We start from the raw sequence: 25,233 nt of genomic DNA on the forward strand, positions 1-25,233 counted from the left end.
AGAATGATGTTGGCACGTATGCATATTCACGTGTGTGGTATCTGCTCCAGATGCTACCATACATACCAATCCTGGAGCTCAGGGAGAAAATAGGCAGGTTGTATAAATTTGATGCTCACCAACATGTTTAATTCCACAAGACTGGATAGGCTTACCGGAGAATGAGGATTGGCACAGAGATAAAGCAATCTGCGAACTGAGCTCTAGAAGTTTCCGGCCATTTAGAGTGGAACTCATCAGAATGGGTTTTGCGTTTTGAAATTCATGCACTAGAAGAAGATGGGTAGTCAACGTGCAAGCCCTCTCTCAAAGCACTTGTTGCTCTTTGCTCCATCTGTGGGCCAGCCGGAGGTGTTTTTGTAAATGTGTATTCCTCGGACTACTGCATCAGAACCGACTGAGGAGCCTGTTAAAAACGAGGAGTCCATATTCCACCTCAACCCAACTGAGTCGACCGCTGTGACTTGACCACGAGAAAACCAAGAACTCCAGAAGGTTCTCAGACCCACGAAATTGGAAAACCACTATATTTAAAGGCAGGAAGAAAAACAGAAGACAATTAGAGCAGAAGGGAAATAAGACACACGGGAAGGGTGAGTGTGAGAGAAGTCAAACTGGGGGGTGGTGGCAGGGGGTTTGACTCCGTTCTGGGGTCAGAGGGGAGCCCCCAAGGGTCCGCAGGAGGGCAGCACTGTGATGAAATCTGCGTGTCGTGCGCATGAACGAGGGTGGAAACACAGCATGGAAACACGAAGTCCGCTCCTAAAATCGGCACTGCTGTCAGGCCCATCAGTACTGGAATTCCTTAGTGCTTGCAATGTTTTAGAGTGGTTTTATATGAATGGGTTCAATTTTTTTTTTAAGTTAGTTTTTTTGTCTTCTGTGCTTCGAGCTGAGGGAGGGAGGAAAAATAATTATTTGGGAGAAAACAGTCAAATTGTTCTCAACACGACAAAGAATTAGGAATTTTTCTAGAAATGAAGGCTCATCATAACTTCTTTCCATTAGAAATGTGTCTATTTCATGTCTTAGAGTATTGAGTGCAACAGGGAAAAGAATCTGTATCTAAACAGAAAGTTATTAATCCATTACAGAGGAAGAACACAGAGATATTATTAAACAAAACAGAAGAGACTTATTTAGAGGCCACTGTTAAAGACACATTTTAAAATAAGACCTTTGTGTATATAAAAATACAGCTGATTCCGTATTTTGATTTATGAAAAATAAATTTATTACATAACACCTTGTTTTTAACAATGTTCCATTTTTTTTAAAATTCATCAGAATACTTGTGTCATTCATGTAAAATAGTTTGATACAGTACATTGTATGTTATAGGTTTTTTTTTCCTCAAAAATTCTAAGGCTCTCCTCCTTTTCTCCTTTGCTGAAGTAAGGGCACCCTAAACAACGTGCGAACAAGTTTTTAAAAGGAAAATTAACTGAACAAAACTTTAATAGCACTACACCAACCAGCTTCAAACTCAGGACAAAATATCGAATCGGATGCCGCACCTTTTTAAGGAAGTTACCATTCATGCTTTTTTCATCTTAAAGCATGCTCACAAATCAGCAACACCAACAGGAAAATAAAACACTGTCTATGACAATCATTTTAGTTTGTTTGCTGAATCAAACAGGTTTATATCAATGACAACATATTTAATTACTATCAAATAGCAGCTTTAATACCAGTCAAGTCATAGGTTGAAAATAAAAACAAACTTGTAAGTTGAAAATTAATCTTTGGGAGTTTTGAAACCTTTCTGGAAAAATGATGTGGCTTTTGTACTTTCAGAAGAATCCAAGCAATATTCTTGCTCAAAAAAACACTGATTAATGTAGAAAATGAATCAACCCACTGATAAGACACTAAAATGAACGGTGTACCAAAATAATCTCATTTTGAGTCCTGGTTATTTTGTTGAATTAATATATACTGTGTGTTTCAAGTACCAGTTAAACTTTTGTGTGTGTGTACTACTGGTCAAATAATGTTGTTACACGGGAAGAGTTCACCACATACGACAACAAATGCTTGCCCCTAGCACATTTCACAGCTTCGACTGCTACAGACCGTCACTGAAAGAAATGCATTGGTCAGTCTGAACCGTGTCAAGTAAACTATGAAAGTAGCAAATCCACAACACAAACTGTGCTAGCACTTTCTTTTCAAGTCTAACTCCAAAATAGGTACAACTTGGAAGCCACTACCCCAATCTGTGAAAAGTGGTGGAACTTGCCTACTGGACATTTTGAATATGTGGTCGTACAGCACATTCTCACGGCCCACGCCGGGTTCCCACAGAGAGCTGCACGGTCAGTCCTGCAGCATTAGCAACAGTGCATTGACGATATTCCAAGGCAGCTCAGTACCGGTGGGTCTGATGGGAGTACTGTGGAGGCTGCTGGGAGGTAGCTGAGTATCCCATGCTGCTCTGTGGCTGTGATGTGCTTGGTCCAGGGTTGGGATAGGCAGCATGTGGATTGGAACGCTGCAAAAGGAGATGGAGGGAGAAATGTGATTCCAGGGTCTCTCTGAGGGGACTATCTCCCAAGCCAGCACGGCTTATGTGTGTTTCAAGTGCCATTCATCTCAAGGCAGTAAGAATTTAAGAGTCTTGTATTAGCTTGAGAGTTAAAATGACAAAACCCCAAACCTTCTAATATCAGCTTTTCTTTATGAACATCAGAAGCACTGCTAGTGCAACAATACTAAGCCGAGTCTCACCACTATGCGGTGTGCTCCACTGTTTTCTACAGAAGCAACCCTCTTGCCTGCTGTTTTGTATCTGCTTCATAAATAAGAACTAATTTGCTTGAAATGTTTATACATTAACTTAATGATGCATACGTTAAGAAATTCAACGCTGATTTACATGCTGGTTTCCATAGAAACCTCCGAACACACACGTGTGAGTGAAGAACAAAAGTTAGTTTGACAAGAAAACGTACCACAGAATCATTTTCTTTGGCATTAAATAGTTAATGCCCTTTTTGCTACAAATTATACCCAAAAGTAAAATTATAATTATTGAAATGTAAGAAGTGGTCTTTTTAATCCTAAAAACAGCATAAAAGGGAAACAGTGCCGGAGTTCAGAGTCCCTACCCACGATCTGTGGGACTCTCATTCCCATCCCTGCACCAGACAAACACTGTAAATGATTAAAGGTAATTTAGTACTTTCTTCTTTCAGAGTATGCTTAATAAATCACGTAATCCTAAATCCCACCAACCCTAGCAAAAGTAACATTTAAAAAAAGAGGGGGCACATGAAATCGTAGTCAGAAATACTATTTTTGAAGTCACCCACAGACACCAACCACAACAACATCAACCAAGAAGCACGACAGCATTCCCTCGGTTTCGGGAGCTCAGGGGAAAGCGGGGCCTGCACCACTCTAAGGATGCCGTCCCCACAGCGTGCAAACCCAGCCGTGAGCCGAGAGACACGCTCTCTTCGCACCCGTGGGGAGAAGGGTGCTAGGACACACACAGACCCCCAGCGATGTCTGTCCTGATTTCTTGTTTAGCTTCCTGGAAGAGAATTGCTACCTAGGCAGACAATGATTCCACGGTTTGATGCACTGGCTCTCTTCTTAACCAAAAAGCTGAGTTCATTTCTAAGTCCTGAAGTGTGGCGGGCAGGCCCTGGGAACCTTGCTCAGTTTACTAAGATCTCCTTTTCTCTTTTAGTGGGTAAATAACTGATTGGTCAAGTTTTCAAAGTCTTCTTTCCACACTGAAACCCAGGTTAGTTGGGAATATGAACAGAGTAAGTAGGGAGATGGTATAAAAATGTCAAAACAGGTCGTTCAGCAAAGAACTGACAGTGTCACTTGACAGACTCTACAGGTGGGCAGTGGTCAGATCTGAGTCTACCACTCCCCTGCCGGGTGAAAATTATTCAATCTCTACAAGGCTCAGTTTTTGAAATGAAAGTAACCCTTTCCTCACACTGTCATCATAGCACTCAAAGGAAATAATTTCATACTTAGGATTATAGCTGGCACATAGTAAGTACTCAACAGCTCTTATTAGAGTCACCACCAGCAGCGCCACCACCACGTAAGAAGTGCTTGCTGTGCATTATGAATGCTAAGAATTTTAATGACAGTGATAAAAGTGACAGAGTGGTTGGTATCGTCTACTAAGTGCCTAGGCCAGGCCAGCCCCGTGCCTCAGCCTACACAGCCTCACACAATTATCCACATTCTACAAATGAGGAAACTGAGAACATCTGAATCCATTGCTCAAGCTTACCCAGAAATCAGTGGACAGCTGAGAGTTGAAAGCCGGTGTTTTAATCATTATGGTATATTGTTGTTTGAAAGCAACAGACCATTTATTGAGCTCCTACTAAAGGCCAGGCGCCCAGATTTACCAGATCTACTGCTACAATTGTAAGTCAGGCTCTGCTGGTCTTGATTTACAGATGAAAAGCAACAGCCCGGAAATGTTACATTACTTGTCCAAAGTCAGAGTTAATGAACGGTGTAACAAATCCAATCACCCCAGGTCTGTCGAGTTCAAAGGTCTAAGCCCCCTCCGCCGGACGCTGCCAGTCCTTCCCCATGCCCGTAACACTTCGCGCCTGGGTTTCCCCAGACACGCTGAAGTTTATGGACGTAAAGCAACATCATAAACACTTCATGCCCACGTGCTTCCCCAGGTACAGTTTCTTAATTACACTGTGTTTTCCAAAGGTCACACACTCATATTGTGAATAATGATACGGCGGTCAGTGCCAAAAGGGCAGAAATACCTGATAGTCCGAGGTCATGATGAGTCCACCTGAGGTAGTGGTAGGAGGAACGACTCTCACTTTCTTCAGCGGGGGCCCGGCCGCGTGGCTGCCGTCCTGGTTTCCGGGGTGGCCGGTCCCGTTGGTGTGGTTGTTGCCCTGGGGCTGCTGCTGGTTCTTCTCAATTGGTTAAACGGAAAAATGAAGTTCAGCTCAGAAGGAGAACAAAATATATCCAAAGCAGAAAGTGTTTGGTGGCAGTGAATGAGCAGACGCTGCCAACGGTACTTTAATACTTACTTTGTCTCCTTTGTCGTCAGGTTCTTCTTCTGTTAAAAATTCTCGTTTTGGGTAAGGGATTTGACAACCGGCAAAAACGCTGATCACAAGAAACAAGGAAAACGATTTCTGGTATGCTCATCAGTATTTCAAATGGTTCGTTTAAGTGCTTTTTATTTTAATCTTTTATGATAGACTTTGTCTCCATATTTGTAACATAAGCACCTTTCATACAAGTGACAAAAGGAATCTTTTCTTCTAACCAGCAACACTGCAGCAGGCCTCTGAGGGGAGGGCTTTTCACTGAATAAAAATAATCAATGACCATCTGAAATGACTCAATTTTCTTTTATTCCAGCATTCCTCTGTCCTTATTACAACCAATACAGATTCCAGATGAAATGTCACTACTCAAACACAACTTCTTTTTACTCTCCATACTACATTTAAAATAAAAGATGGTATGGGGAATATTTTTATTTGGGAATGGGATTTGCAACTGGAACACAAAACCGTGACTAAGTCGTGAGCCACCTCAGTGCCTCTGAGAGCCACAGCTGCAGAATCACCCTGTAGCTGAGCAACTGGACGACTGCCGAAACGAGCACTGGCAGTGCTGCATAGAGCGAGAGAGAAACACGAACACCTCTTAACTGTGAAACCCCTAAATGACACTTAGGCCGTCAAAGCTTTTTGCTTCCCATGAGAATTTTCTTAGATCCCCATATAAAAGCAGTGACAACTGAAAGACAGCATGCTCCAAAAAACTCTATCATACATTAATTACTTACTCTGATGTAGGAAGTGGGTCTTCTAGGAAATAGGGATCCTGCATAGCCTGTTCTGAGGTAATTCGCTTTATGGGGTCCATGGTAAGCAACTTCTGAAGCTGGAACCATAAATAATAAAAACATTATGGCATTACTTTTCAGAGTTATGTCCTTTGGCACATATGTGGGATGTATGTGTTTTTTTGATGAATAACATCACAATTTAGAGGATATTTATTCCCCCAAATTAACAAAAAAATTACTAAAAGCTTAATGTAGTCATTCACATTTTAGTTGTTCTAATATTCATTATCTCACCTGGTTCTGCTAAGAAGTAATTAAACGTATCTTCTTACTTTAAACCAATGATCTTTCCCATGCATTACCTAAATTGTTTTATCCAATTTAGAACAGAACTAAAAGCCTTGTATTTTCTATTAAGGGAAAAAAATTTTATGACACAAATATACACTAGCCATATGGCTACTCAGATTTAAATCTAAATTAATTTAAACCAAATTAAAGTTAAAAAATCAATTTCTCAGTTATATCAAGTATGTTTCTAGAGCTCAATAGCCACACATGGCCAGGGACTACCCTACTGGACAGCACAGATCATCAGAGAGAGGTCTTCTGGGCAGTGCTGTTCCAGTCTGAATAAATACGGTTATTGACACAGAACTTCTAAAGTACAGGGGTGTGATCATGAATGGACACTCTGAAAGGAGGCTGCTTGGGTTCAAATCCAGACCTGAAATTTCTTAGTTGAGTGACTTTGCCAAGTTATTTAACCTCTCTATAACACCATTTGTCAAATGGAGATTAAAAATAATACCTATGATAAGTCTGTTTTCAGGATTAAATGAATTAGTACATGAAAAGCTATTAAAATGGTGCCTGGTACAAAGAAAGTACTTGTAAGTGTTATTATTGCTACATACAGAAATATTACACTAATGTGAAAATTCAGTATTTTTTTGGTTAATAGATAATTTACTGAAGGCTCTATGAACTAGATTTGACTTTAATATGTAGTTTACGAGACTATCTAGATAGTGTTCTCTTAGTTTATAGTCTTTGATTTATGCAGTGGTTTTCACAATTCAGAGTACATCAGAAGCATCCCTGGAGCACTTCTTAAAACGGACTGTGAGGCCCGACTCCCAGAGCTTCTGACTGATGTATCTGGGCAGGAGCCCAGGGATCTGCATTTCCTGCAAGTTCCCAGCTGACTCCAGTGCTGCTGGATCAGAACCATAATTTGAAAACTAAGGCGCTAATAGACATGTTGAGACTTAATGGGAGATGACACAATTATAGGACAGAAGAACATAAAATATTTAAAAACGCAGATGAAACGCTGGGATGGTGAGATTTAAATTCAGTTTTAATGATTTGATATTTCAGTGGAAGCACAATTTTTATCTTCAGAGTTGAAAGAAAAGCATGCATTTGCTATTTAAAATACTCAGCAGTTTTAACGGAGCTACATTAGAGCTATCAGATGGGCCCACCCAAGACAGGTCACACCAGTAAAAACAAGCAAAGCTGCAAAGGAAGCAGATTGAAAGAATTTCAGTGCTGACAGCATTGAGAGTCACCTCAGACTATACTGAGTAGCGGTGAACTGGGGGAAAGAGTAATCCCCCAAACTGACTTTTGGTCTACCACTATTACCATTATTTTGTTAGAATATGTAAGTCCATAATTTTGAAGGATCTAACTTACCTTCCAATGGGGTCCTGTTGTAAGTACATTATAAGAAACCAGTGTTTGGATAATAATACACTGTATGGTAATATGATAGGTTAAGCAATGCTTTTTAAATTGCTGATAAGATACAAAATATATGGTATATGACATAATATAGAAATAAGCAGAAGATGTTGCAAGAGAAGAAGGAGCAGAAACAGAAACAAAAATAGAAGATATGTTTGCCAAGTGGCCTGGTACTATAACAAAGGAAAGTTTAATTCTTTCAAAGTAAAATAATTCCCATTTAATGAATTCATTTAAAAAAACTGGGAATAAAGGATTAAAAGATTTTAAGCAAAACAAAATACAACCTGCTTTCCCAAGTTCCCCCTTTCTGTTATATAACTTTTTGAAAACATAAAACTGAAAACATTTTTAATTGTTATGGTGTAAAAATGAACATTTTATTGTGAACAAATTTAAGTTGGCAATAGTTGAATATAATCTCATAAATTACCTTGATAGGGCATGGATTCATTTAGATTCTAGTTCAAACCATTTTTCCCATTATACGTAATAAATATTGCCTCTCTTATATTCCTCCAGAAAAAGCAAATAATGCATACCACCACTGAAGAACTTCTAGTACCTCAGTTTATAAGAGGTATCTTGGGAATTAAAAATTTTGGAAACAATTTTTCAGAGTTGAAATAAAGAGTAAAAATCATTTCTGAATGATGGGATTGTTTTCTTCTTGATTCTTCTCTCAAAGTTTTTAAATGTTTTAAGTAATTGGTGAAAACCAATAAATGTAATTTTAAACATGCTCTTGATAGATTTGGTACAATGATTATCTTTAGAAAATCTAATGTTTCTAAACAACTCTGTCAAACTATGTTATCTGGGGTTTGGAAAAACAAATATTTTGATGTCTTTACTAGGATGTACCAACAAGATCTCTGCATTAACCATTAAGGTAATAATACTCTAAGATGCTGAGTAACCATATAAACAATCCCAGAAGCCTCAGGTTGGGCTACAGGGGAAAATGCATTTCATTAGTACTGTTCTCTAAGGCTTACCAAGTGGAATGCTTTACTATCTGGTTTAACTTTATGTTTTTCCATATACTTGATAAGGCTGCAGTTGGTATACCTGAAAGAGAAATACTATGAAATATCTGTATTAGATTTGAACTTAATTTTACACTGGCTTACTGTTTGCAAACAGAATTACTTAGTCATAACCAATACAGACTATATATTGAGAATGGTATAATCAGCATAAACGGAGTAGCCTTAAATCAATTTTATATTTTATTCAATATTCACACTAGTCACTTTTGAATGGATACCACTGATTGAACATAAGATAATTTTATGAATAATACATACTGAGTAGCTTTTTTCACATGAATGTTATCTCAACAATTATCTTCAATAACATATGGGTCAAAAGTTTAACTCAGCCTGACCAGTAAGTTTAAAATAAATGAAACATTTAAAAAATTATTACAGGTCTATGAACTGCCCTTTCCAGTCCCCTGATCATGCATTGTAAATAAATGAAATAGTCCTTCTTCTCTACCAAAAGCTGCTTGAAGTTAACTACACGGCCTTGGTGGGTAGGCCTGTGGCTACCAGCAGGGCTTGTTTATTTCAGCTCTTACTGCTCAGCTTTTAAACTTTCCACAGATGCTCAGCTGCCAGGAAGTAATAAAGAGGGAAAGAAAGGAGTTGATTTTTTTCTCATATCCAAATCAGCACTGATATTAGATATTCATCTTCTGTATATCATCATTTAAACATCTTAGAAAATGAAGACTATCATCATGCAAAACGTACTCATGTTGAATAGCCAACCTCACACTGAGTTTTCTGGAAGAGCAAACAAAAGATCTGATTTCTTTCCAACTTACGTATTTCTTCTGAAATCTTTCATTAATGTTGAGTGCTCAGGCATCTTTTTTATATCTTCCCAATCTTTATCTGTGAAATACATTGATAAAATTTTATGTTGTCTAGATTCCTATTCTCAAGACTTTTAATAAAGGTTATCTCAGTTTTCATTACCTACACGTCTAACCTCCATGAAAGCACAGATGACATATAAATGGTCAATAAACACCTTATCTTGACCTATAAAATACAACTCCCCCACCCTTGTATAGCATTAGATCTTTATTTTTTCAACTTTACCTTTTTAATGCCTACTTTCTGTTTCACAGTAAGGTACCTCAATTTCTGTAACTAGAGGGGAATGTTATAAATAAATATGTTATTGAATAATTCTATTGCTATTTGTAAAACCACATTTCTCCCTTTTCCACAAAATTTATTAGTTAAATCAGCAACCAACTCTTCAATGATAAATGTACTACCCTCCCCCTCAGTAGCTTTAAGACACATTTCTTTTTATATGGCCCTCTCTACTTTCACCTTGTTAAATACATTGTTTTACACCAGCAATTCATATAAGCAGTAATAATTTTAAAAATAGAGTAGGATATAGCTAGTATATTAATAAGTTGTCTGGTACTTCTGCTAATGTTCAATACAATTAACAAAATATAACCCCAGCTACTAGATATGTTAGTTAGCAAATGTTTTATTTAGTTTTGCTGGCATTCGAGTTGTTCAAACAATACAATGCTAGATAGCTTGTTTTCTCCATCCCTCTCTGTGGACTTTTACTCAGTCTTACTAGGGGTACAGCACTAACAGGTAGCTTAACAGCATCATTAGCTTCTAAATGGCCTTTAGCGGTTTGATTTTCTTTCAACATGCTTACAAAAATATTTGCTACCTATCCTCCATAGATGCCACACATGGCCAAGTAAACTTAATACTTTAAACTCCTAAATGGAATTTTCTCTTAACTGTTTCCTTGCTCCAATTTCTCAAGCTAGAAATCTTGAGATGATTTTTGGCTTTTCCCTCAATTACACACTTCCTATAAAAAATGAAGTATTTGTCCTTTTTCTCCACCCGTCTCCATGTACACTGTAGAACTGCTCCAGACAAGCAGCTGGCTTCCTGACTTCAGTTACGTCTCCTTAATTGATTTTTACCACCACTCTACTAATCTTTCTAAAATACAACATAGGCCATGTCACTCGTTCTCAAGAACTTACCATGGATTCTCATTAGCATATCAAATCTAATTTAGCATAAATCCTGCTTTTCAAGTACTTCCTAAGCTGAGCCTACCATAAGTGCTGAACTGCACATGAATCACCACCTCCTACGGAGGCCATCCCTACTTCCATCCCCCTGTAAGCCATGTTCCTCTCCCTGGGGGCTTAGAAAAGATGGACACATTCAGAACTTCTCCACCTACTCAAACCATACCTCTTCTTTAAACATTCTACTTAGAGCAGTACGGTGTAAACTCCAAGAGGGCAGGCATCATGTCTGTTATGTCAATAAGATTTTATATTTAACACAGTGCCTAACATGTGACAGGTACTCAATCAATATTTACACACTTGCTATAAAAAACTATGTGTCTGTCCTTTATTCTTCACCCTTGTTATTGCATTACACAAGTAATGCTACAGGCAAGCAGCTAATGAACTGAAATTATCGTAACAACAGAGCAGTCTTCACAGACTGTTGGCCAATTTAGGAGAAAGGTAGTATCTATGCAGTTATTCAGCATTTACTGATAATGAAAACCCTTACAAGGCAGTGAGGAATTACAATTCCCAGATATTTCTGTGTTACTCTTGAGTCATACTGACCTGAGAAAAAGGCCTAATAGGAAACAACTTCTAATAAGTACTTCAGTAGCCAAAATTATATAGGTGTTTTAAACCAATTTTTATTATTTTAGACCTCTGGGCAGAGCTTAGGGCTCACTGATGAACTACCATTCTGTGCTATAATGAGGCGCTGTGATACAGCTGGGGAAATCTAATGCCTGTAATGAGAGATCTTAACAACTTCTTCCCTGCTGCAGATCAATGCAGGCAAGGTCACTGTGGAATGCCGGACTTTCACCCACATCCTGACTGTTCTAACAGAACACCTAAAAGAAGGTTCTTACTGACAAGGATTATAGAGCGAAACATGCATTATTCAACATAATATGATCCTGTACAATGACCTGAACAGAAATAATGTCCAAACTTCGTATTCAAATTGCAAGAAATGGCATTATTATATGTGCTGCCAGACAAAAATACATACTATCGGCTTTTATTTATAGTTTCCACTGGTAAGAACTAAAAGCACCCTTTTAATACAATTATTGCAGTATATTGCAACTATTTTATCATGTCAACTATTAAACAACAAAACAAAAAATTTAAAAAAAAATGAAAGAAAAATATACTCCTTAAATTCAGGAAGCCCATTAATATTTTTATGCTAATATGTGAACTCTAAAAATTTTGCTATTTCCATGTATCTTTGACCAATGCAAGTCATGAATATAAAGAGTTGAGTAAGCGCAGCTTTCTTCCGCTAAAAATATACAGCTTTCCAATGAAGACATCTAAGTTCAAACAGCAATGATTTAAAAACAAAAACAAAAACATAATGTGTACCTGCAGGAAATCCCATTACATTGAATATTCTGTCCAGCTGGTCATGGTGATAAGGGTTACTAGTTTTGATGTCCTCTTGTCGACAGTGAAATATTGGTTCTGACGTTAGTAGTTCTGCAAATATACACCCTATAGCCCAAATATCTTTAAAACAAAAAGAAAAAAGAAAAAAAGAAAAGAAAAAAAAAAGGAAAGGAAAAAAGAAAAAGGAGGAAAATAAAACGGTTCTTTCCAAAAGAAAATGCATTTTTATCTTGGCAGGGAGTGTTTTTTCTTTCTTTTCTTTTCCTACTAGGTCACATTAATTCCTATGCAATTACAATTATCATTGAATATTGTTTGGCAATATATAGTCCCACACCACCCCTCCCAATTTTTAATTCCCTGTTATACCTCCGTCCCACCCAGTGACTTGATTCCAGGTTTAAATCAAATTTGTTAGCTAAATTCTTGGTGAGCTTTACATGCCTCAAACATTACCTTAACCTACAAAATACATACAAAGCTGCATATGGAGCATGGGAACCATAAACAAACAAAACCAAACAAAAATAAACAAAGAGAAAACCCAGTCTTTGAAACTGGGTATACTTGCCAAAAACAATCAGCACAATTTTTTGAAGTAAAAAATAATTCGTTTATCTAGTTGATGTGCTTGCTAATTTGTAAAGTTTAATAATTATCTTCTAACATTTGCACTAGTTAGCAAGGTGCTACTCCAACAACAAAAAGACAGTGCCTGACCTCAAATATTCTATTGAAACAAAGCATTTCTACTTGGAAGTTTTTTGTTCAAAGTGTTTCTTTATCCCATAGCAGTATCAGATTTTGCAATTTTAAGTATTTAATAAGGATAAGAAAACAAGGGGAAAAATACTATCTTCAAATAGACATAAATGCTACAGATTTATAGGAATTATTATAGAAGCCAGGCAAATGGATTCTACTGTGCACAACAAATTCACTTCATTCACTGTAAGATACAGAACTTTCTTTCATTCATATTAAATTTTTACTCAACAGAACTATATTAGAAGAGGAAAGACCTATATGCCAATTTAGAATTTAAAGCTGAAAGTATTTTATTTCTTCTCTGAACAAATCCCTAAGCTAACAAGGTTAACCTTTCCGCACTAAGTACAGTGGCATACACACAACAGATAATAAGTGGTTTTTGACAGATCTAACCAATACCTGTAGTAAATATAAACTACAGAGGGACAGATAAAAATCACTATTTTATTAAAGCTGATTATTCAGGTATGTTAATAATTGTCACTTAAGTTGAAAATGAGGAAAAAAAAATGTTTATACATAACAGAATTTCCGACCTCTAAAACTGAAATTTAGGTATTTCATTTAATGTAAAATGCATATTTACACTCCAGAGTAACAAATTTATCATCTATTTACTTAAAGATTATACAGGCTGACTGCAAACGATCTAAAAAATGATGCTGTGTTTGCGTATCAGTTTTCTCCACACCAAAGAACAAGTCTAGCCAACACCACCATATGGCAGAGTCTCATCAACAAAATATAAGGCAAGTTATTTTGTCTTTAGCATCAGAAAGTAAACGGGAAAACTGTTTTGTGATTACTCTTTTTACACAGGTACCCCCATATAAACTTGACCTTTGCTGGTCTTAATCAAAGGGAAATAGGCAAGCTAAGCAGGTTCACAAAAAGAGCTGGTGGGTCAGTTTGTATGTTTAACACAACTCATGGCACCCAAGAAACCCTGTAATAACTTATCTGGTTAGCTATAAAATTTCTAAAGAAGAAAATCAAATATGTAATGGCAGATGAGAGGTAAGTAAGCAATTTAGCTATCTTTAAGCTATATTGCTTTTAAAATAAAAAGTTAGGAAAAAATAAGTTTATTGAACTTTGCTTAACCTTACTCTAGCAACATCTTTCCTTACATCTTTTCTATTATCTTTTACCTTTTATCAATTTACCATCCTTCCTTCCTTTCCTTTCTTCAAAATCCTGATCCAAATGTTAATCCTGAATTTGCTGATCAAGCTACTATTTCAAACAAATTTCTAAATCTTTGTAAATAGTATCTCCTTCCTATCTTGCCTATTTTTTCCAGGTTGTGCCAAGTTTGCATAAAATCCTTTCCTGCTGAACTACCTGCCTAACTCCTAGAAAGACTTCCTAAATTAGCATCATATAAATCCCATCTACTTCTCAAAATCTCCGATAATCTTTTGTAGCTATTGAGCTTACCAGGCAAAGCAGAGAGCAATTGTCATACTCCATAGACCCAAAAGGGGGACTGAGGGGAGGGGAATTTGTTAAATAATGTATTAATAAATAGGTCTGTTAATAAGAAATTTCTATCCAAATAAACCAGCAAATTCTTACTCTCCTTTTATTGTGTATTTCCCATTTGACAGAATGTCACATAATCAGTAGACTTCAATTACTTGACTATAAATATCTACGCTTAAGTGTCCATACTTTAGTAAAACTTTTTCAGATGGCTTTAGTGACTACTAATTAATTAAAGATTGATACCCCTCTTTCAGCCTTCTCCACAAAGTCAAACAAACAAAAACCCAAAACCCTCAACACTGAATGCAACTTTGTCCCTGGGAAGACAATATTCACTATCCTATTATTTCCTCTTTTTGGTTTTGTGATTTAGCTTGCAGTTCCACACAACTGAAAAAGTGACTGAAGCACTAAAATCTGTTTTTAATAGAGGGTGGGAACATGTTAACTGGATGTGTTCAGATTTTCCCTATGCTCTTTTGCTGATTCTTACTTCAGTTAACAAAATCCACTAAACTCCACTAGCAGATTTAACCCTTATAATAATGCTCTTAAAAGGAACATATGAACATAGTCAGCTAATAATATGTAAATTCAACTATAAAGGTTCTCCCATCAGCCGCTCACATTACAACTATCTGAGGGGGATGTCAAAATACTGAGAAGTTCTTGGTAAGCAGCTCTAACTGCCGTGTGGGGAATTTGCTGAGCACTTTACTGGGATATTAGTGTACTAACACAGATAATGGGAGGAATGGTCCAAATGAGAGAGACTACAATCAAAGTTTCATTTTTTATTCCTTTATTCTATTTTTAAAAGTTTGTATTAAAATGGCTTATGTATCATTTCTCTCTCTCAGACAAAAAAAAGCAATTTGTAAGATACCTATATTATAACCTTCTTGAGCCAATGTTCTAATAGAAGAAAAGTTCTCCAAGATTGCTCTTGGCCAAGCCAGATGTACACGGAGTGGGGACCACCACTGCAGAGGAGCTGACAATGGACTGGGATTCTATCATTTGCACTCAGGTAGGTACCTCTGTGATCTTCCTACATCAGAAGGCAGTTGTTTTTATCTAATGTCATAGAACTTTGAGAGTTGAAGGGGATCTAAGAGATGACTTAGGCTAAATTCTAATTTTCAGAAAATGAGGGTAAAGAACTAAATGCCTTGCACACACACACACACACACACACACACACACACACACACACACACACACACACACACACACACACACCAGGGTGACAGACCTAAGGCTACAAGGTAGACTGCCAGTCTTTGTTACTTCCATTGTTCAAAGATGACAAAATTATTTTATGCATATATTTATACTGTGTTCTCAAATGAATTGGAGATCTCTCAAATGTAAACTACATAACTGACATTCATTTTGGTTTCTCTTAATTTTTTAGTTTATCTAATAGTTACCCAATAAATGTTGATGTTGATAAGAAGGAAGACAGAAAAAATATGCACAAAGGCCTTCTCTTTCCCAAATTATAAAGCCATTTAAACAAGGGAATCTACCTAGCCACTGGCAATTTAACTTTGTGACTTAAAAGCCCTACATTAAAACCACTGGACTGTAGAATGTCCGCATGAGTCACAGGTTGTACAAATCTTAATATTCACAATAAAAAATAATTTTTTAAGAAAAAGGAAAAAAATTAAATAGTGAGCCAGTCACAAGCTTCTGTAATAGTATATTTTTTCCTTCATTTAAATCAATTTAAAGTTTCACATTTTCAGGTAACAGCAGCTAAGATTAAGTAATCACTTCCTTACTTGTAGAGTCTGTTAATATGTTTTACCAAAAGTACTAGTGCTTTTAAATATTCATTTTCTACTTGAAAAAGACAGCTATGTATCATATTAGTTACATGCTAAGTATTTAGAACACAATTGTAAAAAAGATAACCAAATGTGTGCCAGGTAATAATGTGTATTCAAAATCAGAACTAGCTTCAAAAATTTTAACTTTGCCTTATAATTGCATTTTAAAATATTTTACTTTTGAATAATTTTAGAGTTACAGAAAATTCATAAAGATAGTACAGAGAAGTCTCGTGTCTAACTAACTTATCTACCTTTATTTTTCTATAAAATAAAATGTGATCTGAAAGCAGGTATGAAGAAGAGTGAACATGAAGATTTTTTGAAAAAAGACATGTTGGATTCAAGATTAATATGGGGGAATGATCACAAGTATTTCACCTTTTCCCTTTTTGAGTATATACTGAAAGGCAACAAAGTAATAAAGGTATAAATCCATAGCAGTAAAAAAGCAGGAGAAGATTATAATGGACAAGATTCATTTATTCAACAGAAGACTAAGTTCTCACTATGTACCACATAGGCACTGGCCTACAGTGGTGAACAGCTAGGAGAGAACTATCCATTTTAGTGGATTTTAGATTTTATTCAATGCTGCCAAGACAGTTAGATGGGAATGTGATAGGAGGTAGGACAGACAATTTGGCTACGTGATCATGGAAGTTCTTGCTAAAGAGGTAGTATTTTGACTTAAGACCTGAGTGAAGAGACTGGACATGGGAAGACCTCATCTAGGCAGAGATGTGTAAGAGCCTTTCTGGAAGACAGAAAGCAGACGAAACGGCAAAAACAAGGCTGCAAACCATAGTATTATTGCTGAGTAGGGAGCAGATGTGTCCTGCACAATCTGGGAAGATTCTCTACTTGGGAATACCAGCTACAGTTTGTGTTTTGAATGGTTGGTCCTCTTCCTCCCACTTTCCTCCACTGCCCTGGGCTAGCAGGTATAACAGAGCTTGGGCCAAAGTTGGAGGATTCTTCCCTTAAAGAATTGGAATGTCCTCAGAGCACTGAGTGTTTACAAGTTCCCCCGGTTAATGACAGTTCTCTGCTGGATCACCCCAAAGTTAAATCTGCCAATCTATGAGTCCTGTGATCTATGCACACAAAGTTCTCAAGCAGCTTTTTATAACCTGATTCTTAAATACAGAGACAATTAAGGATCACAAACAAGTGGATGAACACTTGCCACATGGACAGGAGAGACTAAGACATATAAATAAGAAGAGTATCTACAAAGAAAACACATTGGGGAGGTGGGAGGGTGGGTGAAATAGGTGAAGGGGATAAAGAGGCACAAAATTTCAATCATAATATAAATTAGTCACGATAATGGAAGTAGAGAGAGAATATAGTCAATAACTCTGAAACACCACCCTATATTGACAAATAGTAACTACACTAGTTGGGGTGAGCATTTAAAAATGTAGTTAACTACTGAGTCATTATGTTGTACACTTAAAACCAATATAATATTGTATATCAACTATATTTCAACAAAATATAATAGTAATAAAAAATAAAAAGAAAAGAAAGAAAAGAAAGTTGTTCCAGGAGTACAATTATGAACAATTTTTAAGCACCCTTATCACTGTCCTCACAAATATCTGAGATGCTTTTCTTCCCATAAAACAATATAAGATGTTATGAAAAATAAATAATCAGAGAACAATCGGATTCTTGGAAATAAAAAAGTCATAAAGGCAGAAAAACATGAGAAGCAAAGTGGTATAAAGGATCCATCCTTCTGCTTCCCCTCAGTTTAGGAAAGAGAACAAAAGAAAACAGATGGGAGGAAATCAAAAGACTAGTACAAGAGAGTTTTTCACAGATATGGGATAGGGGACGTGACCTTCAGATGGACTGTACCTATCAAGTGGCCAGCACATCACAGTTAAATCTAAGGATGCGAAATGCTATTTATTTTCAGAAAGAAACAGCGCCAGATAATCCACCAGTGAGTGAGAATAAGAGGGACAGGAGACTTTTCATGAGTAACACTGTTGCTAACAGACAATGCTTGGAGGCACTTCATCAAATTCTGAGGGAAAATTATTTTGTACAAAGAATTTTAAAACCTGACAAACTGTCAAGTATAATAAAGAATTTTTTCAGAAATACAAGAATGAGGAAATATGCCTCTAAGACGGAAGGAAGGAAAGGAAGGGAGGAAGGAAGCTGTTTGAGAGTATGCTGTTGCAAAATAAGGAACAAAATCATGAAATCCAGAAACAGACCCAACCCGGAGGAATTAAAATAAAGGAAAAGCCAGGATGAAAACCAATCCAGAACAGAGCAATGCACAGAAGACTTCAGGACGGAGTTATCCAACAAAAGGAAGGTGGGTTCCGGACCATCCTGGAGGACACAGAACGAGGTAAGGAAGCAATACAGACATGCAATTAAAGAAAAAAGAAAGGCAAACTAATATAAGAAAAAGCTACTTGATAAAATTCAACCAAATAAAATGAAGCAGAATAAAGATGTCTGTAATGGAAAAGTGGTAAAAGGACTACGGTAGCTAAGCACCGAATCCATTATAATACATAATCTAGGTACAAACAACTGTGAAAATATGGTTTACAAACTGAAAATAAATGTAAATATTGACAAAGTCATAGTAGTAATGATGGTAAAAGTGATAATACTAATATGGCTTATAAACTGAGAGGTGGGGGAAGAAGTATAAGAGCACTGATTTCCTAATTCTTTATAACAGGGAGGTAATCAACACTATCAAAAATTGAAAAGTGAATTAAAATGTCCTACACTCTTTTTCATAACCTTTTTTTCTTAACTTTAAGAGGATCTTTTAGAATCTATTATATGTTTTGGTGAAGGAAACATTTGTCTGAAGTTCAGTGATTTAGAAATATATTACTATGTTTTTCTTTTCCAAGTAAATTTAAAATACTTTTTACTTAGGATGCATAGTATGATCCCATATATTACAATTCTTAAAAAATATCAGTTTATCTATCAGGGAGAGATACATTCCTAATACTAATGATGATGTTTCTTGGCAGTGGAATTTTAGGCTAGTTTTTGCTCTTAGTTTTAAAATTTTCAGTATTTGAATTGATTTAAAAATATATAGAAATCTGTGCAAAGTCACTTGTAAAATGTCTTGGAATTTTAATTAGTTCTACTCACCAATAGCTTTGGTATAATGTCTCGCTCCAAGAAGTAATTCTGGGGCTCGGTACCAGAATGTTACAACTACTGGATCCAAATCTGCTAAAGGCTTCAAAGGTGAATTAAATAATCGGGCAAAGCCCATATCAGCTGTGAAGAGAAAAAAATGTAATAATGCTAAATAAACAGGTTTTTAATTCATTTGATTGATTATTCCAATTTTACCATTGTTAATTTAAGAAGATATGAAAAATGTGCTCAATTCAAGGGGGAAAAAAACAACAAAACATCTCACCCCTTTCAGAAGTCTAAACATAAAACACAGTTGAGATGCTCACTCATCAAACAGGGTTACAGACAGCCTCTGCTCCCAGAGGTGAAGGGTGACCCACCCCCTCTGGGCAGACTTCTTTCCGTCTGTCACCACCACTGGCGACAGTGTTGTTAAACTGCGTTTTCATTCTTTGTATTGGTCACAAGCACGGGGAACTAGATCAGTCAGACGAAGGCTTTCCATTACTTGCATGAGTAAGCCTGCTCACGGGCGTAATCAGAGGCTGACTATACAGCATGCTAACACCAGTATTTCCCCCACTTATTTGGGTTGAATTTACTAACTTAATTTTAAAGAGTCATTGTATCTTTTTTTTGAGCTGAAAAAACCTTTAAAGGCCATATAATTAAATCACCTCCTTTTTCAAATGAGGAAACTGAGGTTAGAAGAAATCAAGTGATTTGACAAATGTCATAAGTTCCTGTTGAGCTGAAGCCACAGTAAGATACAGTCATGGCATTTAACACAGTGTAATATGTAGTGTAGTTATTCAGGCACAGCTGTTGATCCCACTAAATTGTAATCTTCTTAAAGGCAAAACTATGCTTTTTCATCTCTCTGTCCCTTTCGGTATCAACTATAGTGTCATTACACACAGCTTTTGCCAAAAACATGCTGAATGAACAATTACTATTCATACCACCTATTCAGAAATTTCAAGACTGATTCACCATTTGTTTAGTTCTGCTCTCCTACTACACATTTTTAATGAAGTGACCCTAGTATAATCTGCTTAATTAAGGAGGTTAAAAAAAGCAACACAGAAATTTGGCAAAGAATATAAAACCATGAGTCAGACTACTAAATACTGTTTTACAGAAGGATTAATATTTCTTCTTAAATGTGAATGCTTTAAGCTGTTGGCATCCCCTAAACCATCATACAGATTATATAGAGGTATAATTCCAAACTATTTTAATATATAAATTTTCCCCAAATCTTAGAGTAAAAAAAGCATCTACAACCAATGCTTGGCTGGGTCTTTTATATTTTGCATTGCTTTGAACTTTCATTTTAATTTGATGCCACCAAATTGAATTGGACAAAATCTTTTAAAAGTGTACCTAAGGACTTAGGCATTTGATGACACTGAGGTAAGTACTGGCAGGGCCTGGTTTTCAGAGGAAGTTGATGGCTGGGGGTACTCTAAGGTATAGCCAATGTTCTACTAAAAAATTTGCAAAGTTCATATCATAAAAGAGTATTTCAAAAGTCTAATTAGAAGTGAAAGTGAGATTTGGGGAATTTATAGGGAAGAAGGGTTAGGAACATCTAGGTTTCTTCTTTGTTCACGAAATGGTACAGATCAGCTGATAACTCTAATTTGTATTAAATCTTGCAACCAGAAATTACTATTTACTTTGTTATATACTCCCATAATCCTGCTGCCTTTAAATTAATGTATTTTAGTCGTAACATTTCTTCTACCCACACACAAAACAAACTAAATAAATGTGACAAACACAACTTAGAAACGACAAAGAAAAAAATAACCAGTTAGAATAAATAAATTCAGTTCTATCCTTGGAGGTTATCAGATGATAAATGGATAAATTTTGCTCTGATCTGTAAGAAAACAGAGCTGCTATTAGAAAACATGCCAAGGTACAGAATGCTCATTCATGTTTTAGGCATCAGGCAAAGGCTTATTAGAGCTCACGGTTCTGTACCTATCTGGTCTTGGTGGTTTCCCTCCTCTGTAATCCCTGATCTAGGTGAGGTCAACGGAGGCGTCTGCTCTGATCGAATCTAGCTCAGATGAACAGAACTGATGTATTATTACTAGTATGCTGTATGCCCTTGTGACTAAAGGTGAGGCTGGCTTCCAACATGGATAGAAGCTACTCACCTCTACAGGCTGCTTTTAATGAAGGTAAAGGTTTCTAAGAAACGTGCACAGCTTATTTTATAATTAAAACACTTCAGTCTCTAAGGATTGCCTGACACCTTTCAAGAGTGTGAAACACTTTTAATGTATACTCTTTAGAAATGACTTCGATCATATGGAACTATGTGAATATATGCATATTATTACAGCAAAAATTAGAAGTGACATAGCTGCCTACGAAAGTCTTAACACAGAGTGCTACACTGTGACTTATCAAAGATATAACATACCAATTTTTACTCTTCCTCGCTCAGGACCTTCACCCATAACTAAAATATTAGCAGGTTTCTGTGGAAACAAAATAGTGTTTTTTTTTCAGTAGACAGCAGTGGTTTCTTTTAAATAGACAATATGCCAATATAACATAAATTCACTTTTAAAAAAAACCTCATTTACTCAAAAAATTAAAATCAAACACAGGAAGTCACCAAAGAAACTTTATGTGTATATATGCAAAGCAATATGCAAATTAATGAAGGTCCAAACATGGCAGTGCTTTTCTCCATGTAGAGCTAAGTTTTTTCTTAGCTCTTTTATCAGTCTGTTCTCACTACTGTGGAGCATCTGACAGAAAGTTAAAATGTGGGTCGTTTTAATTCTTTCAATAATATAAAATATCCTGCCACTTTAATAGAAAATGAATCTTCAAAGATGACTGAACACTAAGTAACACATTCATTACAAGGAAGGAGCCACCTAGTCCTTTATTTGGAAATGGTAAATATGCATCTGTTTAAACAACAAAAATTATATAGAGATGTCAATAAAATCTTTCCTAAATGAGTTAAGCAAAATTACAGGAATTTTTCCTGACCTGAACAGTTTTGAGGTTTTTAAACAAAAAAGGAACCTAAAATTTAAAGTGAGATTTTATAAAAGTAGTATTTCAAACAGCTTTAAAGTCAAAAATACAAAGGATTAACTGTCATCCAAAATCTGTTACAGTGACATTCATTATGCCAACAGATAAGGGCCGCCCCCCTCTTCAAGAAGGAAGAAGATGGGAAGGAGGAAGAGGCCGGGGAGGGCGAGGCAGGGCGGGAGAGGGCACGAAGGCAGCAGCCCCCAAGTGTCCTGCTGTCCGTGACCTACTTGACCTGAAATCCTACCCCCCTGCTAAGTAAAAGTGAAACTAGATTAGAATGCCTTGTAAATACTGATCAAAGCAACCTTAAAATGAAAGATTTCAATGAAGGCTGTTTACAGTGGCAGTCAGGTCACAGGCTTCCCTCACCATATTGAGCAAAAGCCGGTATGCAATTACTGACAGGAAGTAACTTGGGGTATATTGTTCTATCAACGACTACAGATCAAAATTATTTTTTTATCCCCAGGCAGAAAGAAAAGATATTGCTGAAATGGTAGCACATACATTTCAGAGGTTAAAAATCCCTACATTTTTTAAGGTGAGGAAACGAGGCATCAGAGAGATTAAATGACTTGTGTTAAGCATAATCAACGAGACTGAAGAAGCAGGAGAATCTACTCCATCTCCCTTCCTAATTTATTACTCTGCAAGTAATTTTACACAGCAAGTTTTAAAATTAATGTGCATTATTGTAATAATAATACTGTTGTATTCAAGAAAAAGTTCCAGAACCTCTACCACCTCACACTCCTGACCTCTGGGGTCAAGGGCTAAGCACCACTGAGAAGCTCCCTGTGAGCTACAGGCAAGGGCTGCCCAGCACAAATAAACCGGCTTTCACGCCCTGTGTGAATCAGTCACCACTGAGTCAGCCTCTGCAGAGACCCTTAGAGCTCAGCCTACTTCAAACCAAAGACAGACCAGTGCTCAATGATGGGAGGCAGAGGAGGACTTTGCAAGAGCGTTCACGGAGCACGTCTGTCTGGCTGAGGGGAAAGGACTGCTCTTAGCTCACAACGTGGGCTCAGGAAGGAACTGTCACGCTCGTCCTGGCACTCTCTTCTCCTGGTTCCTCAGGGCAGGACTTAAACATCTTTGGAACACATTCCTTACTCTTTAAACCCATTCTGATTATTTTCAATCAAATCCAACTTCTGCACTGTTGCTAGGATTATCTTCTTAAAAGACAACGCTGATCTTTTCACTCCCTTGCTTAAAATCCTCCATAGTAACAGGGAAAATTATAACAAGAAGTTAGGCGAAAAAAGCAAAACACAAAATGACATACAGACTGTGATTACCTAAATGTGCCATAAGGACTAGAACAAAGAGAGTAACAGTGGTATGAATGAACCGTTTCAAAAAGTTCTATGAGTGCTTTTGCTGTGCTTTATTATTATTACTACTAAAATATTATCTCAACCTTAATTGGTCCCTCACCACCTGTGATAAAGATCTACAGTCCTAATGATGGGATGGACAGCACCTGGAAGATCCTTCCCACTCTCTCCAGCCCCTGTCCACCAATCCCCACTGCTCCTGCCACACCCGTGTTCTCAGAGGCCTGTGACTAGACTTTTCACAACGGTGTTGGTGCTCTCCCATTATTTCTGTCCCCAAAGCCCTTTCCTCTGTGCTACTTGGCAAAATCTGATTCTTTTCCCCCCTTAGTGACCTAATACATGAATACATTCTGGTTATAAACAATTCACACTATAATGCACATACTTTATAAAAGTTAAAGGTTAAAAGCTGAAGCCCTTTCCTTGATAAGATGGGTGGAATGTTGAACCACTGTTTTGTGTATGTGAAATCATCATAAGACTGTACATCGATGATACTTTAATTAAAAACAAAAACTTAAAGCCCTTTCATCACCCAGCCGTCACTCCTCCACCACACGCCAAATGCCACTCCCTTGTCCAAAAGGTACAAGTTGAAAAATTGGTTTGCTGTGATGGGCTTTTCCAGCACTGGGGTGCTCAGTCCTAAAACATTATCTCCATACCTGGCAAAAAGCACAAGCACACATGGGCATCCCTCTCCTCGTTTTAGTTTAGACAGAGTAGAAAAGATCTCTTTTCTCTTTTGCTTTCTTCACATTCAGCAGCTAAGCCCGGATCTGAGTAGCCCTGGGTGGCCTGCTACTAAGCAAGGGGGAAAAACTCCCTCTTGTTCATTTTATTCTAGATGTAATGGACTGGTCAGGTTCTAAACTTGGGTTTGAGCACTGGTGAGGAGTAAAGTTTCTTTGTTAAGTCAAGGTCTGGCCTAGTACTGGGGTTTGGGACCAAAGCTACAGTTCACTGATTAAAAATTACACTACCTATTGAACGATCTGAAGCAGGTCTTGGGACTAAAGCCATTACCAACAATTTAGGGGAGTTTAAATTCAGCTTGGGCATGCTATATAATCATAAACAAAAGAAAATAGTGTTAAGTATTGTTTTAATAATGCTCTTTATAAACAACGGCTCCCTCCTCCTGTTATTTTCCATGGTAGTATTCCATATACCCCAGGGCACGATATACTGATTCAGTAGACAAATATAACATTAAATTTCTTTTGTGAATGCAATCTAATGGAAATCTCAAAGAAAAAGGCAGAAAGGCCCTAATGATCATAATACTCTGGTCAGTATTTCTGTTTTGTTGCCTAATCAGTATTAAAGAAGACTTCAATAGATTTGAGGGATAATTTGTGTTTTAATGCTTAATGTCTTGTTGAACAGAATATTCTATTCTCCAAAAAATACTTATTTATTTTCTTTCTGTTTTATCTATCAGTAGGAGAATTTGGTAGCAGTTTTTAGCTCTATAGTCAAGATTTCCAAGTAGTTGCTGAT

The 25,233-nt window shown here is 36.9% G+C and overlaps 1 protein-coding gene across 5 annotated transcripts in view; it reads right to left on the reverse strand.

Moving 5' to 3' along the window:
* Positions 1-1,210: 1,210 nt before the first annotated feature.
* Positions 1,211-25,233, reverse strand: part of CDK8 (cyclin dependent kinase 8) — a 107,779-nt gene continuing 83,756 nt past the window's right edge. For 2 of the 5 annotated variants that reach the window (XM_036917377.2, XM_036917375.2), the window contains 9 exons: positions 21,750-21,807; positions 19,316-19,447; positions 12,042-12,185; positions 9,411-9,480; positions 8,575-8,647; positions 5,819-5,916; positions 5,049-5,127; positions 4,770-4,928; positions 1,211-2,497 (listed from right to left, as the gene is read on the reverse strand). In XM_036917377.2, coding sequence (XP_036773272.1) covers positions 2,372-2,497; positions 4,770-4,928; positions 5,049-5,127; positions 5,819-5,916; positions 8,575-8,647; positions 9,411-9,480; positions 12,042-12,185; positions 19,316-19,447; positions 21,750-21,807 — 939 coding nt within the window. In that variant the 3' untranslated portion in view covers positions 1,211-2,371. The remainder of the gene's footprint in view (positions 2,498-4,769; positions 4,929-5,048; positions 5,128-5,818; positions 5,917-8,574; positions 8,648-9,410; positions 9,481-12,041; positions 12,186-19,315; positions 19,448-21,749; positions 21,808-25,233) is intronic. The other 3 variants (XM_057490155.1, XM_036917378.2, XM_036917376.2) reach the window with 2 other exon arrangements.

Source organism: Manis pentadactyla, chromosome 2, assembly GCF_030020395.1.
Source record: "Manis pentadactyla isolate mManPen7 chromosome 2, mManPen7.hap1, whole genome shotgun sequence".
NCBI lineage: Eukaryota > Metazoa > Chordata > Mammalia > Pholidota > Manidae > Manis > Manis pentadactyla.